The sequence below is a fragment of the Dunckerocampus dactyliophorus genome, chromosome 14 (assembly GCF_027744805.1).
Source record: "Dunckerocampus dactyliophorus isolate RoL2022-P2 chromosome 14, RoL_Ddac_1.1, whole genome shotgun sequence".
In the NCBI taxonomy this organism is placed as follows: Eukaryota; Metazoa; Chordata; class Actinopteri; order Syngnathiformes; family Syngnathidae; genus Dunckerocampus; species Dunckerocampus dactyliophorus.
In genome coordinates this window covers 10,595,875-10,611,846 of record NC_072832.1, presented here as the reverse complement: position 1 = coordinate 10,611,846, position 15,972 = coordinate 10,595,875, and the positions used below count along the sequence as shown (strand labels likewise).

The following is a 15,972-nucleotide window of genomic DNA, read 5'->3' as shown; positions in this document are numbered from 1 at the left end:
TATGAAATAAACGTACTGACTGCTTGTCACAATACAGAAAAAACTACTCCACTCAGAGCTAGAAAACATGGGTGCGTTCGATTCAATTTAAAAGATATCCCGATATAACTTAGTTGTTTACTTTCCATTAAATTACGAACCGGAAGCAGCTATCGGGCAATGTGGGTGTAAAAGTGCAGCACACAATGCTCGACAACCCTTATTAAACCACCACCCACATTCTCCGCGCCTGCGCTAAGCGGTGGTCAAGGTATATAAGTGCTAACTTTTCTGACAGACACGTATCGGCACTGTTCCGGAACCGATATAGCAAACGATTCCGTGAGTTGGTCCGTAACGTTAAGTGATATACTTGGTTGTTTTATTCGCTGCCCTATTGTGAAGTTTTACTGTGGAAGACGAGGCACAAATGCGCGTCGGAGGCTAGTTGATGGTAGCATGCTAACACAAGGCACCAGACAGTGTGTCGCTAACAGGAGTAGCCAGTAGTAGCCAGTCACCATTGCAACAGCAGACAACCAAGGTAGGTGGCGCTGAAGGAACTACGTTGCATCTGCTGTTAAGTACTGTCGAATAATGTGCTCTTTGAACTGCATATTCTGCGATAATTATTAGGAAGATAAATTAGGCTTCTGACTTGAAAGATTTTATCAATTCTGTGGTGTGTCGCCTTTATCCAGAGATAAGGTTAGGTGGGGTCTCACTGGAAATAATTCACAATGTGTAAGTCTATGCTACTGAATGATAACATTGTACTCCGTTTGCTCACCCCCTGATTATTTCATCAGTTAAATATGACTCAATTGTTGGTGTTATTTGTACGGGAGACATTTGTTTACTATCAAAAAGGGCACCGGTTTTATTTAATTGCTTAGATGCGTACATTTTTTGTTTTAAGAAAAGTAGGTTTTCAAACTATTTATTTTCCAAAATCATTGTTTTCTTTGGTCCTTGTTTCTGCGAGTCATATGATTGTGCCAAACATCCTGTCATGTGATCAGTCAGTTCCCATTCATTTTAACAGCTGCTACTTTCCTTCCATTCAAAAATTCTCAAAATACCGACAAGAGGAGCAGCAGCAGCAGCGTCAATGTGTGTGCTAATGTACATACATATATATCAATAATTACAATTAGTTTGGGGATTAACTAGGTACAACCCTTATACCTTTTATTTATGTCTGTCCGTCCATCAATTGTCCATACCGCTTGTTCTCATGGGCCTCACAGGTGAGCTGGAGCCTATCCCAGTTGACTTAGGGCAGTGGTTCTCAAATACTGAGGCGGGCTCCATGGGCGGGGGGGTCGTGGTGAACTGTCAGGGGGTTGTGGAGGCAGGGAAGGCTTTCAGTGTTAGTGCAGACCTCCCAATATGGATGAATTTGTCGTACTCCGCATGCAATTTGACTCTGGGGCATGACAGCAAATAATTGAGAACCACAGACTGAGGGGGAGAGGCGGGGTACACCCTGGACTCGTCACCAGTCAGTCACAAGTCACATATACCTTGTAGACAATCACTGACACTCACATTCACACCTGTGGTCAGAGTACAGTTAGCTTAACATGCATGTTTTGGGGATGTGGGAGGAAGCCACAGAAAACCTATGCAAGCAGGGGGAAAACATGCAAACTCCACAAAGATATGCCCAACAGAGATTCAAAGCCTTGATCTCCTGACTGTACGACAGTACATGCTAACCACTAGGGCACCGTGGGGCCCTTTGATTTATCCATCCATCCATTTGCTATGCCGCTTATCCTCAAAATATACACCCTGGACTGGTCGCCAGCCAATCAAGGGTTTATGCACTGTATGGTGATGGTGAATGCTGACTGTGCGGGGGATCCACTGTACTCTGTTTATCTCCTTTTTGCAGCAGTGTGTTAAAACATAGACATAATTCTCACATCTCTTTCACTCTCGTCATCTTTATACGGTCTTCAAAAGTTTTAACATTCATGACGCAGATGGCATGCAACATGCATTTCCATAGAAATAACGTGATGCTGTGTAGTCATTATACTGTAATATAAGGCTCAAATATACTGGAAGCGCTCAGCTGATGTATATCAGCACATCCATTCAAATAATTTAGGGTCATGCACAGTTTTAAAGGATTGTTGTTCTTTTTTTCCAAAATGTCAAAGCCTCATTTTCATGAAAACGTTTCCATTTTTCCCCCCTCAAGATTTGTGTGAAGTTTTGAATCCAAGTGATGGACGGTGAGCCAGGGGCAGCCTCTGAACGAATTCTCCTGGAGCCATACAAATACTTGTTGCAGCTGCCAGGTGAGTCACTACACCACTGCCTATGTGATGCAATCCTCTCATTTTTTCCTTAAGCACTGAGACACCATACTCTGTTCAGTAAGAATGAATCTGTAAAGAATGGTTTTCTTCCAAATTAGGTTTTTCTGAGGTACTGCTGCTAACACCTAAATGTTGCATTGATAATGCATTAAAGTTACTAAATGCCCGTTACCAAGACAAATGGGTGAATATTGTACAACGGATACTAATAAAAACTGCCTTTTACAGAATATAAAATCAACACCAGCCACATTACCCATTCATATCAATACATTAAACTAATCAAGACTCTCTTGATTATTGCCTCCTCAGGAAAACAAGTGAGGACAAAACTTGCTCAAGCATTCAACCACTGGCTGAATGTTCCAGAGGACAAACTGCAGGTGGGAAATTGAAACTATTGATACTAACTGCACAATGTCTAGCATGGGAACATGCGGTACTTAGGTCAAAATTAGATTTGTTTCAGCAGTTATATAATGAAATAATATTTAACACCTCTACTGAGTATCATAGTACTTATGAAAGAAGAGAGCAGACCTCAAACCAGTTCAACTGTTGATAAACGTGGGGAAAAGTGTCCTATTTGCATTTGTTAGTCAGCAGACTGCTGCCTGGTTCATGGAAATGACAGACTGACAGTGCTGTCACTATTCTTAGGGGAGAGCCGTTCCATTGATGCTTAAGTAACTCAACTGACCTAAACAAACTCCTGCATCCACACCTTTTATCCTGATTCTCACCCCATTTTAATAAGCACTGCCTCTCTACTCAAATTTGTTTGCTTTCGTAGATTTTGCATAATCCTGTCCTACTACAGTCATCCCTTGTTTATTGCAGGTAATCCGTTCCAGACCCGATCATGAGGGAATTTCTGTAGTATTCCTTATTTACAAATAGAATATTTCTGTAGTTACAATATAGAAAACCTGTTTACGACCTACTAAATACATTTTTTAATTATTATTAGAGCCCTGTAGATATGAAATAACATCCCTATAGTCACCTTTACCCTTGTATTACCCAATATAGTAGACATAATAAGAGACTATAAGACAAAATATACACACACAAACACACCAGTTTTGCAGGTCCGCTTCTTATAAGCCACTTTGGGCTTGTTTTTTTGTAAAGTCGCTTGCAAATTCCCAAGTTCCCTGTTGCTTTGGGCTTGTTTTTAAGAGAGCTAGTCGCTTCTCTCACGAGACCTGGCACCACTGATACACATAGCCTTAGACTACAGTTGTTTCATTTGATACGCTTACTACAGGCTTTTATGGTAACAGTACTTTCATACTTTATACGTTATAATTACACACAGTTTGTGAAAATACTGCAACTTGTTCGGTGTTAGATACACGTACCGAGGCCTATGTCTTTGAGTGCGTGAGTACAGTATGTCTTCTGAATGCCTTACATGTATTTTAGTTCATTTAGCCACTTTTATGCTTGAAAATGCTCAATTTAGGCCAAAAATAGGTCAAATTTGCTTAAATATGCATATTTTTGAGTAAATGGGCTGTAGTCAACCACAAATCAGCAATGATTTTTAAAATTAGCATATTTGGAAAAACCGTTGCAGTGAAGCCACGAAAGTTGACGTGCGAAGTGGCTAGGGACGACTGCATTTACTGTTTTACTACTGCAAAAGAAGTGCTGGGAAAAAAAGACATTAACGCAACAAACCTAAGATTTCCACGGTACTCTATTGGCGCACACGTACTGTAACTACGGCAACTACTGTACATACTGTTTTTGAATAGTATTGTAGCATATGTTAAGCCTAAAATACCGTAGATACGTCGTACTGTTGTATACTGAGCAGCAACAGCATAAAAACCAATCTATTTGATTAATGTGTTGTTAGACTCCATTAGCTCTCTGTTGGACACATTTAAAGCCCATTAAGCTGAAGAACTTAAACCAGATGAACAAATATGTAAAATATATGCTAATCAAATCAAATCAAATGTGTCTTCACTGAATTAAGATACTTGCACAAAATCCTCTTTTTCCACATATGTATGTGTCATGAGCAGCACAGCATCTCATGTCTCCTCATTCACCCTCTGATGACACTTGGGGATTCAGTATCTTGCTCAAACATACTTCGACAGGTCTGCAGGGAACTGAGACTCAAACTCACAACCCTTGTGTTTTTCCATGAACCATACTGTGAGGCGGTGACAGTAGGCAATAACACAGATGATTTACAACACAACTTATGTTCATGGTCACTGGAGCCTATCCCAGCGGACTGCTTGAAAGGCAGTGTGTTAGATGTGTAACCAGGAAGAGTTTGCAGCTGTGGAACGGGAGGGTTACATGTTTCCCAGCATGCTCTGCTGTAGTTAAAATAATCGCTTTTGAACAGTGTCATAGTTAAAGTGGTGTCGTTTCTGGTCGTGTACAGGTAAATTGTTACTTTTGGTCTGAATCTGGCACCCTTAGTAAGAACGGTTGTGCAACTGACGCTATACACAGTATATGTAATACTGTGGACACTTCATAACTTTAAATGTGTGGAGGAGTCGTTGGTACCTGCTGAAGGTTGCAAGCTCTTTGTTTGTTGCGGGCCAATTCACTGTTATTTTCCAATCCAGCCCGCAGACCTTTTGACACAAATGTCATACGCTGTCTCGGTCATTATACAATATTGCGTGCAACAAGCTGTTGTATTTTACCATTTAGCACGTTGAATCTTGTGGTATTAATAAAGATGTGGACAGACTACTCCGAGCATTGCTTGTTTAATCACCCATCTCGGATCACACACACCCAACACCAAAACTCGTGATACTTAGTGTATCCAATTGTACAGCATCCTGTCAGGCTCCTTCAGTTGGCAAACTCAAATAAGAATGTTACACAAAGTAGTCTGTTTGCCGCCATATCATTCCGCGGAATCGAGTGCCCAAACAACGAATCCCACGCAGTGATGACTCAGTCTTGTTGTTTTATTAATGCACTATGTGAATCCAGCGGTGTTCTTAACATGGCTTGATTACAAAACGTTGCTGTAAACATGCTCTCAACTATTACTTGGAAGTCATTTTCCCCCTGCTCCGTCGCCCCTGTATGATGTCATCACCGGTTGACTCTGTAGTTCTTAATTTACGCCACAAGTCTTTGCTTTTTTTTTATTGACTACAGCTGCAAAATAACTCACAATGGAGTCAAAGAAAGTAGCAAGTGCCAGTACTTGGATTAAGAAATGGTGACAAACACGATTTGAATTCAAGAAATAACTTGTAGCAAAGTACAAAGGTGCTACACGTATGGCTCTCTCCTCCCTTCTTCCCTCACTGGAATGGATTCATTGGATTGACATTGTTTCCTATGGGAACAACTGTTTTTTTTCGTACAATTTGTTTATAGACTGACCCTGTGGAACAGATAACTAAAAAAAAAACAAAAAAAAAAAACACACTGTCATTTGTTTTCACTCAAATTTGTATCATTTGTACTGAAAGCAGCCTAATGAGCAGCGTTGTTAAAACGCTTATTTTTGAGTAAAGGAAGGTGTCCTTATTAGCACAAACTGAAGAATAATTTAAATGTAATTACCAAGGCCTAATTAAGAGCAATTGTTTTTGGAATCCACAATGACCAGTCAATTAAACGTTTCAATAGTCTGACTAGTCTACGATCAAAATGGTTGTTAGTTGCAGCCCTTCTCTGTCTCGTCTTTAAATTGAAATTGTGAATTTATCACATTAGAAGAGATGGTTTAAGCTGAGGGAGAAGAAATGTATGGAAAACAGGTGTTTTAAAGGGGACCTATTAGACAAATTTTTGGGCCTTTTATATTGAGTTCTGGACTCCTATGGAGCAACTACACACAATTCCCGCACAGAAAGCTTTCTAGATTGTCCACACTCTGCACCTCTTCCTGCAGTTTTTCCTGCCTCCCGCCCAAACGGTTTGCGTAATTTACTCCACCTCCGGCCCTCCTGCAGGTACGCCTCCCGCCGAGCCCACTCCGCTGTGATTGGTCACTCTCCCAAGCAGTTCCAAGGACTTCCGGACAGCTGCCAAAACCCCTTTTGTCCCATTACTTACACAGAATAAACAGTTAGAACACAGATAAATTGTTACTTACAGCTTGCTCTTCTGACTCTTCAACATGGCCAACTAACATTGGAAAGGCGTCTGACTTCAGCAACAGTTTGGCGGACAGTCCAGCTTCGTATTGGCCCATGTTCACAAAACAGTCCCAGGTGAAGTGCCATTGACAGATGAGCATATTTTTCTCTTGCTGGCCGGGACTCAGCAACTCCAACCACTTCTGCCTGATGCTTGCCTCTTGAGGCACACCCAAACAAACATTTCTTGGGAGCCATTCCTCGACGTGCAAAACCGCCAACAGAGCGAAGCAGAGAGGGTGTGTTGGGCATGACATTATAAGTAAGTCCGGGTTGCATTGACGTCTGTACACTCTGTAAAACACAGCATGCAGAGCTGTCCAAAACTGCTTTCAGGGCTCACTTCCAATCTAACGCGTTGGCATCGTTTAACACGAGAATACAACATTTATAGGTCAGAAAAGGACCTAGGAAACGCATAGTAGGTCCCCTTTTAAGGTATAAGGTATTTTTAAAATCAGCTTAGTCTTGCACTTCACATGTTTGCACAAGAAGACATCCAAAGTCTAAATATGAGTTGATATTACTAACTAATCACCCTACTACTCCACATTTTCTGTTAACAATGTAGATTTTGTCAATAAATTCCTTGAAGAAATCAAACTGACGATTCCATGAAATACGTAAATTGCTCACTTCAGTGTGTTCGTTCTCAAGGCATGCAAGTCAACTTGACACTTCTGTTTTTCATCAGTCAAATTAAATGTGGACGAGCTATTTAGGATTCATTAGTTTTTATTTAGCTCGACCCCGATGCCCTGATGAGCTTTGCAGTGCTTAAAAACCAGCACTGTGTTGTGATGAAAACACGAGAACAATGTGCGCTTCATCTTGATGCCTTCCACTATGTTAAGATTTCTTCACTTTGTCTTGATAAAAAAATCTTCATAATAACTGCAATTCTTTCTCTGTGGGCAAAACAATTTAGAAATGTTTTTATGTGTACATCATTCATTTATCCAATTGGGGGAGCTAGCTTCACAACATTAGGGCGGGAATGTTGATGTCACATTTCATGGCTGCTGCCTGGCTTTGTGACTTAATGTATGCCCACGTGTTCCACTTCATATTGACATTTCCCTTTGCACTTCATGTGACCTACATATGTTCATATTATAAACAAATTTGACTTTAGTCCTCTGCCACAAGCCTTCTAATTCCAATTGGGAGTGAATTATGGCACACTGTGCCCCCCCCTTGTGCGGCGGCTCGGTAAACTCCTGCTGAACCCATCATGCAGACTGTGAGCTCTCCTCGCAGCATCATTAGCACTTTGCTGCAAAGAAGTCGCCGCCATGGAAACAACTGTGACAGTGGAGCACTGTGTCATTCATTTGGACATCTATTTGTATATAAGTGTAATATGTGTATCTCTACAGAATACATTGGAACCAATATACTGCTGGCTTTTCAACTGTTCTGTCTAGCAATGCATTTTAACCGTATGTTTATTATTGTGCTTGATGTTTGTAGTACTGCACTGCATCAGTGACCCCAAATAAGGTAACCAAAATATTAGAAACATTCATACATGTATAGTAGTGCAGCAAGGCTAGAAAGAAGCCAAACGAGTACCGTGTTTAATCCATGAAATGGTTTGCTTCATGTGGTGAACTATACCAATCCTGGCACAGTAGTCAGTTTAATCGGTGTACTTCATGGACCAACATACAGTAGGCCAGTAACCCCACCCACATTATGTGTCATCACCTGTCCTGCTCTCACCTCTTATGGGACATTATTAAATGGTGTCAGGGGCTTGCTATGATGTGCTGTGATGCATGTATGCTATTGCGTTTCTCCGTATTCACTAAAGGAAAATGATCTACTCTCCTAGTGTTTTCATCAAAGAATATGTTTTCATTCGTATGGGGCAGTATGATCCACCTCTGTGGAACCCCCAGGAATCAAAGTCATTACTGTGTCGCGGTGTTCAATGACTCAAGAGGTGGCCGTCCAATGCCCTGTTTGGCAAAACTGCTTGTGTAGCTAACAAAAAGATGGCCAGTACTGGCTCCCTCTCAGTATACTGCACTCAATGTGTGGAGAAGACATGTCTGCATTCTTAATAGATCACTGTTTGTGGCTTTGGCAAACAGAGACTTACAGAGTCAGCAAACTGTGGTGCTAATCAATGAAGACTTGTGGAGCACTGAAGGCACGCAGCACTTTAGACACTGGCAGTCTTACTAGATACATTCCAAAGTAATTGTGTGGGCTGTGCTGGGTATCTTTGAACCATTTATTGGTGTTATTTGGGTTTTGCTGTGGCAGCACAGGTGAAGCCAGAAATTCCGTTAATTGGTGCATCGAAGGGAATGTCAGACACCAGCAATGCTTTTTGATGAGTTGTAGGGATTACAGTTTGAAGTCAACAACCTAGCACACATCTTCATACTTCGTATTTCCAATGATCATATTAGCATTTGCAGTTATTGCGGTGTTCTTATATATAAATGGCTTGCTAAGGTTTCAGGGTGAGTGAAAGGTTGTTTTGGCGGCCTTGGCCATCTGCCTGACCCACTAAGCCTCTCTTTGTGCTTCTCGGCCCCATGAAAACACTCTTACTATCACAAGCGTTTGAATCAGAGATTCAGCAGGCTGTACTACCAGCACATGAACGCACATCGCCTGACAGTATTTCTACATTGTTTCAACTTGGACCTTTTTTTTTTTTTTTTTTTTTTTTTTTAACTATAATAGGATACCCAAAGTTCAGTTCATCCAGTATATATCGCCAATTCACAACACAATGTATCTCAAGTCAACTTAAACACGGAGCATAAATTAAAGACAATCAACTGAACCTCACATGAGCAAGCACTCTGGCCACAGAGGCAAGGAAAAACTCCCTCTTAGGAAGTAAACTCAAGATTATTTAACAGTAACATCTTCATAAGCATGTAGAAGGTCTTTGTAGAACACACCGAATCATTTGTGGCCTTGCTTCTATGGTTCTAAATTCAAAGCATAATATTCATTTCCATTGTTTATAATTTAAACATGTAGAAATTTTGCATAGAAAATTTGGATTAATGCGCAACAATATTCATTATCTATTGTATATTATATTATATGATATTATGTTATATTCTAGATTAATTATCGTGAGTCTTTGAGTGTCTCCCACAATTTCGACAGCGTTTCATAAACCCTGTTACATTTTTGGGAACACGTTACAAGTCATCCAATTAGGAAGATATTTTATTGAAGGATCTTCTGGCATTTTAAGGGAGTGTATATTTCCTAAAAGCACTGGATGCTTTCTATTTCTATTCATATTATACTGTAAAGTACTATGCAAACGCCTTAGGCCATCACTAATTTTGTTCTGTTGAACCTTTTCAGCAGTCATTTTGACACAGTAAAGCAATAAATAGGGACAAACACTATTAGTAGGATTGCATTAAAAATACAAAACCAATTTCCACCACACTTGGACCAAGAAGGAATCCATTAATTGTGATCAGAATCTGGATAAAGGGGCTAATAAAGTAATGACATCAAAGGTTTGGTTCAACAATCCACCCGCCCATTGTCACCATGAACCAGGAAGAAGCCAAACTAACAAACGGTCAAACAAAAATAGACACCACAGTTGTGTTTTTCCAATTGTGCTAATAATTCAGCCTTGGTTAAGTCTGCACTGTGCTGAATGACATTCTAGTTGTGTGAGGTCAACGTATTGCAAAAACATATAAAGTGGTGACGTTTGCACAGTACTCTTTATATATTTGTAATACTTACAGTACTTTCAAAAGGTAAAAGGGTGTTAAGCTCTCCTCCCATCTGGCCTTTTCCTCCAAGCCCCTCTCAGATTTGTCTTTTAGGGGTATGAGTGAGCATGTAAACATGGCGCCCTCTGCTGTTTGCAAGATGTAGTGCATTAACACTAATGTGATAACAACTCGTGTAACTGATACAATGAGCCAACATTTCCTGGATGTTCCAGGTCACACTGACCCCGTATCATGCCAAGGTGAAATTCTTTTTAAATTTAGGTCACTTACCTCAGTAACAATGACGTGTTTGTGTTGTTCAGGTGATCATCGAAGTGACCGAGATGCTGCACAATGCCAGCTTGCTCATAGATGATATCGAGGACAGCTCCAAGTTGCGGCGAGGCTTCCCCGTGGCCCACAGCATCTACGGCATTCCCTCCGTCATCAACTCTGCTAATTACGTCTACTTCTTGGGTTTGGAAAAGGTGCTGACGCTGGAGCACCCAGAGGCTGTGCGCGTGTTCACCCGGCAACTGCTGGAGCTGCACCGCGGCCAGGGCCTGGACATCCACTGGAGAGACACGTACACATGCCCCACCGAGCAGGAGTACCGCGACATGGTGCTGCAGAAAACCGGTGGGCTCTTCGGCCTGGCGGTGGGCCTGATGCAGCTCTTCTCTGATTGGAAACAGGACCTGAAACCACTCCTAGACACGCTAGGCCTCTTTTTTCAGATCCGGGATGACTACGCCAACCTGAGCTCACGTGAGTACAGCGAGAACAAGAGCTTCTGCGAGGACCTGACAGAGGGCAAGTTCTCTTTCCCCACAATCCATGCCATCTGGTTGCGTCCAGAGAGCACCCAGGTGCAGAACATCCTCAGGCAGCGCACCGAGAACATGGACATCAAACGCTACTGCGTGGACTACCTGGAGAAGGTTGGCTCGTTCGCGTACACCCGTCAGACGCTACGTGACCTGGAGGCCGAATCCTATCGACTAATCAGGGAGTTCGGGGGAAACCCTCAGCTGGAGAGCTTGGTCAAACTCCTCAGCCGCATGCATCATGAGGCTGAAGCAACAGGAGAGTCTAACTGTGAGCCGCACTGCAGCCAGAACCACTGAACTCTGCACTGACACCCTGAGAGTTTTATGCACACCATTCATCTACTGTATGAAAATATTTAAATTGCCATACACTGTAGAACTGGCAGATGAAAACATGTTCATATCGTGATGTGGCCCTGCAGCCTTTGGTCTTCTAAATGGGAAATGTCCCTGTGTTGGTTCACGTTATCACATTGTGAGCCATTTCATTTCCTTCCAAAGCAACATACCCAATCACCATTGTCATTGAGGCGACGTTTTAAAAGCACTCCAAGTACCTTGAAGGTAGACGCTATATAAATGAAGCCCATTTGCGTTTTGCTGAAGTCCCTCTTTAAACCATGCAGATGTTTTGAGTGCTGCAGTGGTCACATGGGTCCGCCACTCATGTCTACTTGTTATGCAACATATCGCTATTACATTTAAACTAGTGTGCTTGGTTTTTTTTGTGCTCTGCTTTGTCTGTTGGTCCACTGCACTCTGGCTCTGATTCACCACAGGATTATCACATTCATTTTATTTTATTTTTTTAACGCTCATTGGATTATATTTGTCGTCATACACAATCTTTTACACTTTCAAATATCCATCCACAAAATAAAGGTTCTTCAAAGATCTCAAACTAAATGTCTCACATTTTGAGGTTGTCATCTGACGGTGACATTTTCAAGCTTTCCTTGCACAGATGGATTGGAACAGCGCCGTTTACCGCGCATTTTGAGAGCCCAGCCCAAATGTGTATTTTCAGTGGCTGTCTGAATTGTCTCCTGCACGCAAACTACACACATAGGCACAAAACCTAAATACTGACCTACAGTATTAAGTTTCTGCACTCTACACAGGTCTTGTTTTTTTTTTCCCCATATCCAGCAAGTTGAGGAATGTCAAAATCATAAAACCTTGAGCGGCTTTGTACACAGGCTGGTTGCTATGGACATGGCTGCTGCTTCAATAGCAACTTTTGTCTGAAGTACAAAGCGCAAGTCAGCCAACTCCTACATTTGTCTGCTTTGTGATATTAAATCATACTGTTTGCGTGGCAGTTAAGCTTCTGTTTACCCTCCTAACACTCAATCATTTTCAAGTCATTTATAAATACAGTGATTCATCAAAATGCCCATTTAATTTTTCTTTAAAAGATGGTGAACGATGCCATTTGTTTTTTTCTTTGCTAAGGCAAGTGTGACAAAATGCAAATGCATATGAGGCTGCTCCACTAGAGCTGACTCGAGTCCATCACAGTAATCAAAGCCTCGCACAGCTCACATTTCTTTATCGGGGATGCTCAGATTGATTTTCTCCACTCACTGTGAGTTGTGTTTGAGAGCAAAGCGTGGTGGTGTTTGTGCGGGGAGCGATAACCTACCAGCCCCACCCCCTTGGCTCTGCAAGATTTGCTTTATTTATCATCAGGCTGTGCTTTATGGAAAATTTCATAAATATTCTAATGGCAACAGGCAGGGGAGGGCTTTTTTTTTCCTCCAAATGTTTTTAGTTAAAATGCATGTTTGACTGACAACCTACTGAATGCATTTACTTACTATTTACTGGTCTCCAAACGAAACTACAGTGGAACCTCTAAAGTCAAACCACGCAGTGATGTACAATTGGGAAAACTTTGCTTCTCAGGTCCATCAAGTGTCAAAATTGGAACCACTGTCGGGCTATGTTTACACTGCCCAATTCGGATTTTTTTTCCCCCCCAAATACGATCATTTTATGGAATTGTTCACATTACCAAGAAAATGCGACGTGACAAAACAACGGCACGCGCATGTGAGTTTGTTTACAGAGGTACATATGGCATCTCAGTCCTGGCGCATTTCTGGCAATTTCAAGTATTCTGTGCAACCGGAGTCAGCATTTTCTTAACCAAATGATTTTATGTAGGAGATAAAGAAGGAAGAGGCGTTTGTGGGGAACTTGCTGTGACGTGTTCCAATCGTGCTGGTCTTTGAAACGGGGGAAGCTCTTTGGGGTCTGACATACTGTACATTTAATATGACTTTAGCAATGCTGTCTGCTCCCGTCGTGGCTGGGCTAACTAGCAAGCTACTCCGCCCACGACGGTGATATGATGCCATGAACCAACGACCGAACAAAACTCGATAACGTTCGGATTATGTAGTTTACTTACAATGTAGTACGTACAAAGTAAGAAATAGCTGTAGAATTGAATCAATGTGAAATAATTCACTCCGGAAGAGACTTCACATCTGCTCTGACCTCACTCCACGGCAGATTAATGCTAAACATACTCACAAAATTAAGCACATTCTAGTTCACTTTTAACGCAGTTGTAAGTCTACACATTTAAGTTTTCACAATGCATATTTGATCAATAATTTTATTACATTTAAAGAGGAAGGTCCGCTTCCAGTGTAGTCAATGAGCAATCGCCACTGCTCTGTTCCGAGGAGTGTGTGAGTGCTATCAACAGTGGTTATTTTATTTTTGTATTTTCTATCACAGTTGAGAATACTAAAATGTTAACAATTGGAAAACAAGCTGAATGAAGGGTTTATGATGGATTGAATGGATTGTGTTCCATCCCAGCTGTATATTCTGTGAATAAATCTGATTACACAGACTGGAATTAGGGATGTCAGATAACCGATATACCATACCGATATTGTGCAACTGTCAATTTCCGATACCGACTTCAGCCGATACAGATACCTATATATGTAACATCCCAAATCTCCTGCCGTGGAATTAACATATATTTGTTGCGAAGCTAATGGATACAGCATCAGAAATGAGCTTCTCAGGGTGCCTGTAAACAACATTGTAAAACATCTGAGAAATACTTGCTATTAGTCTTAGGCTGTGACATTTCTTTTAAAAGTCAACAGAGTAGCCATTTACATGTTTTTGATCATCAAAGTCCAGGGAAGAAAATCAAGTGTCATAATTTTCATGCAGGCCTAGCACAGAACCAGAAATCTTTCATTTGGGTGACTGGGGTGAGACCATTACCAACATCGGGGTGGCAATAAGTTGATACCTGAAATGTCTAGATGGCCAGTGGGGTGGCCACGTAGCTCCGCCACTGTGCAGTAGCACGCTGTATTCCTTTCCACACCACACTACAAATTGCATGTACACAGTAATTCCAGGCCAAAATGAACAGATTTTGCACCATCAGATTTGAATGAAATTTCATCTGCAGATAGATATTAAAGTAAATGTATATCCTACATACCTTTTCCTGAAGCGCCGGTCCATGACTTTGAAAGGCTTGTAACTGTAACATATCAAAGATGGCGCCCTCCGTGGCAGACGTCTCTGTGACACTCTCCCGTGTTTTTCTATTTTTTGCTATTTTATTGTTCATTTTGGACATTCAACACACTCACGCAGTACATTACAACAGGGAGACACTTTTGAACATCGGCAGGGTTCACCATGAACTTTCATTTAGCCTCTCAGACTTTGCCTTTCTTCTGCGCCGGGAGAACGCAGCAGCCTGCGGCCCCGGTGAGCTGAATACCCGGCGAGCAAAGCATCCGAGGCGTAAACGAGGCAAGCGAGCCGGCCTGCATGCTAGGCTAAAAGCTAGAGCGACTAGGCCACCGCTACCAAGCTTGCTGCTAGCCAACGTCCGCTCTCTTGAAAACAAGATGGACGAACTACGAGCAAGGATTACAGCTCAACGTGAGATCAGGGAATGCTGTGTCCTCACCTTCACAGAAACCTGGCTGACGGAGGATATACCGGACTCGGCGATCCAGTTGGAATCATTTGCTGCTTACCGGGGAGATCGGACTTTAGCGTCTGGTAAACACAGAGGTGGCGGCGTCTGTGTTTACGTAAACAAACGGTGGTGCACAGACGTACAGACGATGGAAAAGCACTGCTCGCAGGACATTGAGCTGCTGATGGTGAAATGCAGACCTTTTTATTTACCTCGTGAGTTTAGCGCTGTGTATTTAACTGCTGTTTACATCCCACCACGAGCTAACACTGCTAATGCACTAGGCCTCCTGCATGACATCATCGATAAACACGAGACCAAACACCCAGACGCTGTATTCATTATATCTGGCGATTTCAACCACTGTAACCTCAGGACTGTCCTCCCCAAATATTACCAGTATGTGAGCTTTCCCACAAGGGAAAATAACATCCTGGACCAAGTCTACTGCAACATGAAAGGTGCTTTGAAGGCTGTTCCAAGACCCCACTTTGGAAAGGCTGACCACATCTCTATATTCCTTTATCCAACGTACAGACAACTTCTCAAAAAAGCTCCCCCTGTAAGTACAGCAGTTAAAGTATGGAATGAAGAAACTGATCAAGTACTTCAGGACTGCTTTGGCTGCACAAACTGGGATGTGTTTAAAACTGCAGCGGGGAGGGAAGATTGTACTGTTGATTTGAATGAATATGCTTCTGCTGTTACTGGCTACATTAGCACATGTATAGAGACTGTTACCACCACCAAGTATTACAGAAAATACCCTAACCAAAAACAGTGGATGAACTGTGATGTAAGGGCTAAGCTACGTGCTCGTTCGACTGCATTTGTCATGGGCACCGCTGATGACTACAAAAAGGCCAGATATGACCTGAGGAGGTCCATACGAGAGGCCAAAAGACAGTACAGACAGAAGCTGGAGGGCTACTATTCCACCTCAGACCCTCGGCGCATGTGGGCGGGGCTCCAGCACATCACAGACTATCG

The 15,972-nt window shown here is 42.0% G+C and overlaps 1 protein-coding gene across 4 annotated transcripts; it reads left to right on the top strand.

Moving 5' to 3' along the window:
* Window positions 1-38: 38 nt before the first annotated feature.
* Window positions 39-14,279, top strand: ggps1 (geranylgeranyl diphosphate synthase 1). Of its 4 annotated transcripts, none has more exons than XM_054798118.1 (4): window positions 39-250; window positions 2,192-2,291; window positions 2,625-2,695; window positions 10,500-14,279. In XM_054798118.1, exons 2-4 carry the CDS (start codon window positions 2,219-2,221, stop codon window positions 11,301-11,303), a joined length of 948 nt encoding a protein of 315 aa, XP_054654093.1. In that variant the 5' UTR covers window positions 39-250; window positions 2,192-2,218; the 3' UTR covers window positions 11,304-14,279. The 4 variants fall into 4 exon arrangements, with proteins under 4 accessions (XP_054654093.1, XP_054654091.1, XP_054654092.1 ...); XM_054798116.1 differs by having other exon boundaries at window positions 41-523; XM_054798117.1 differs by lacking the exon at window positions 39-250 and adding an exon at window positions 277-321.
* The last annotated feature ends 1,693 nt before the right edge of the window (window positions 14,280-15,972 follow it).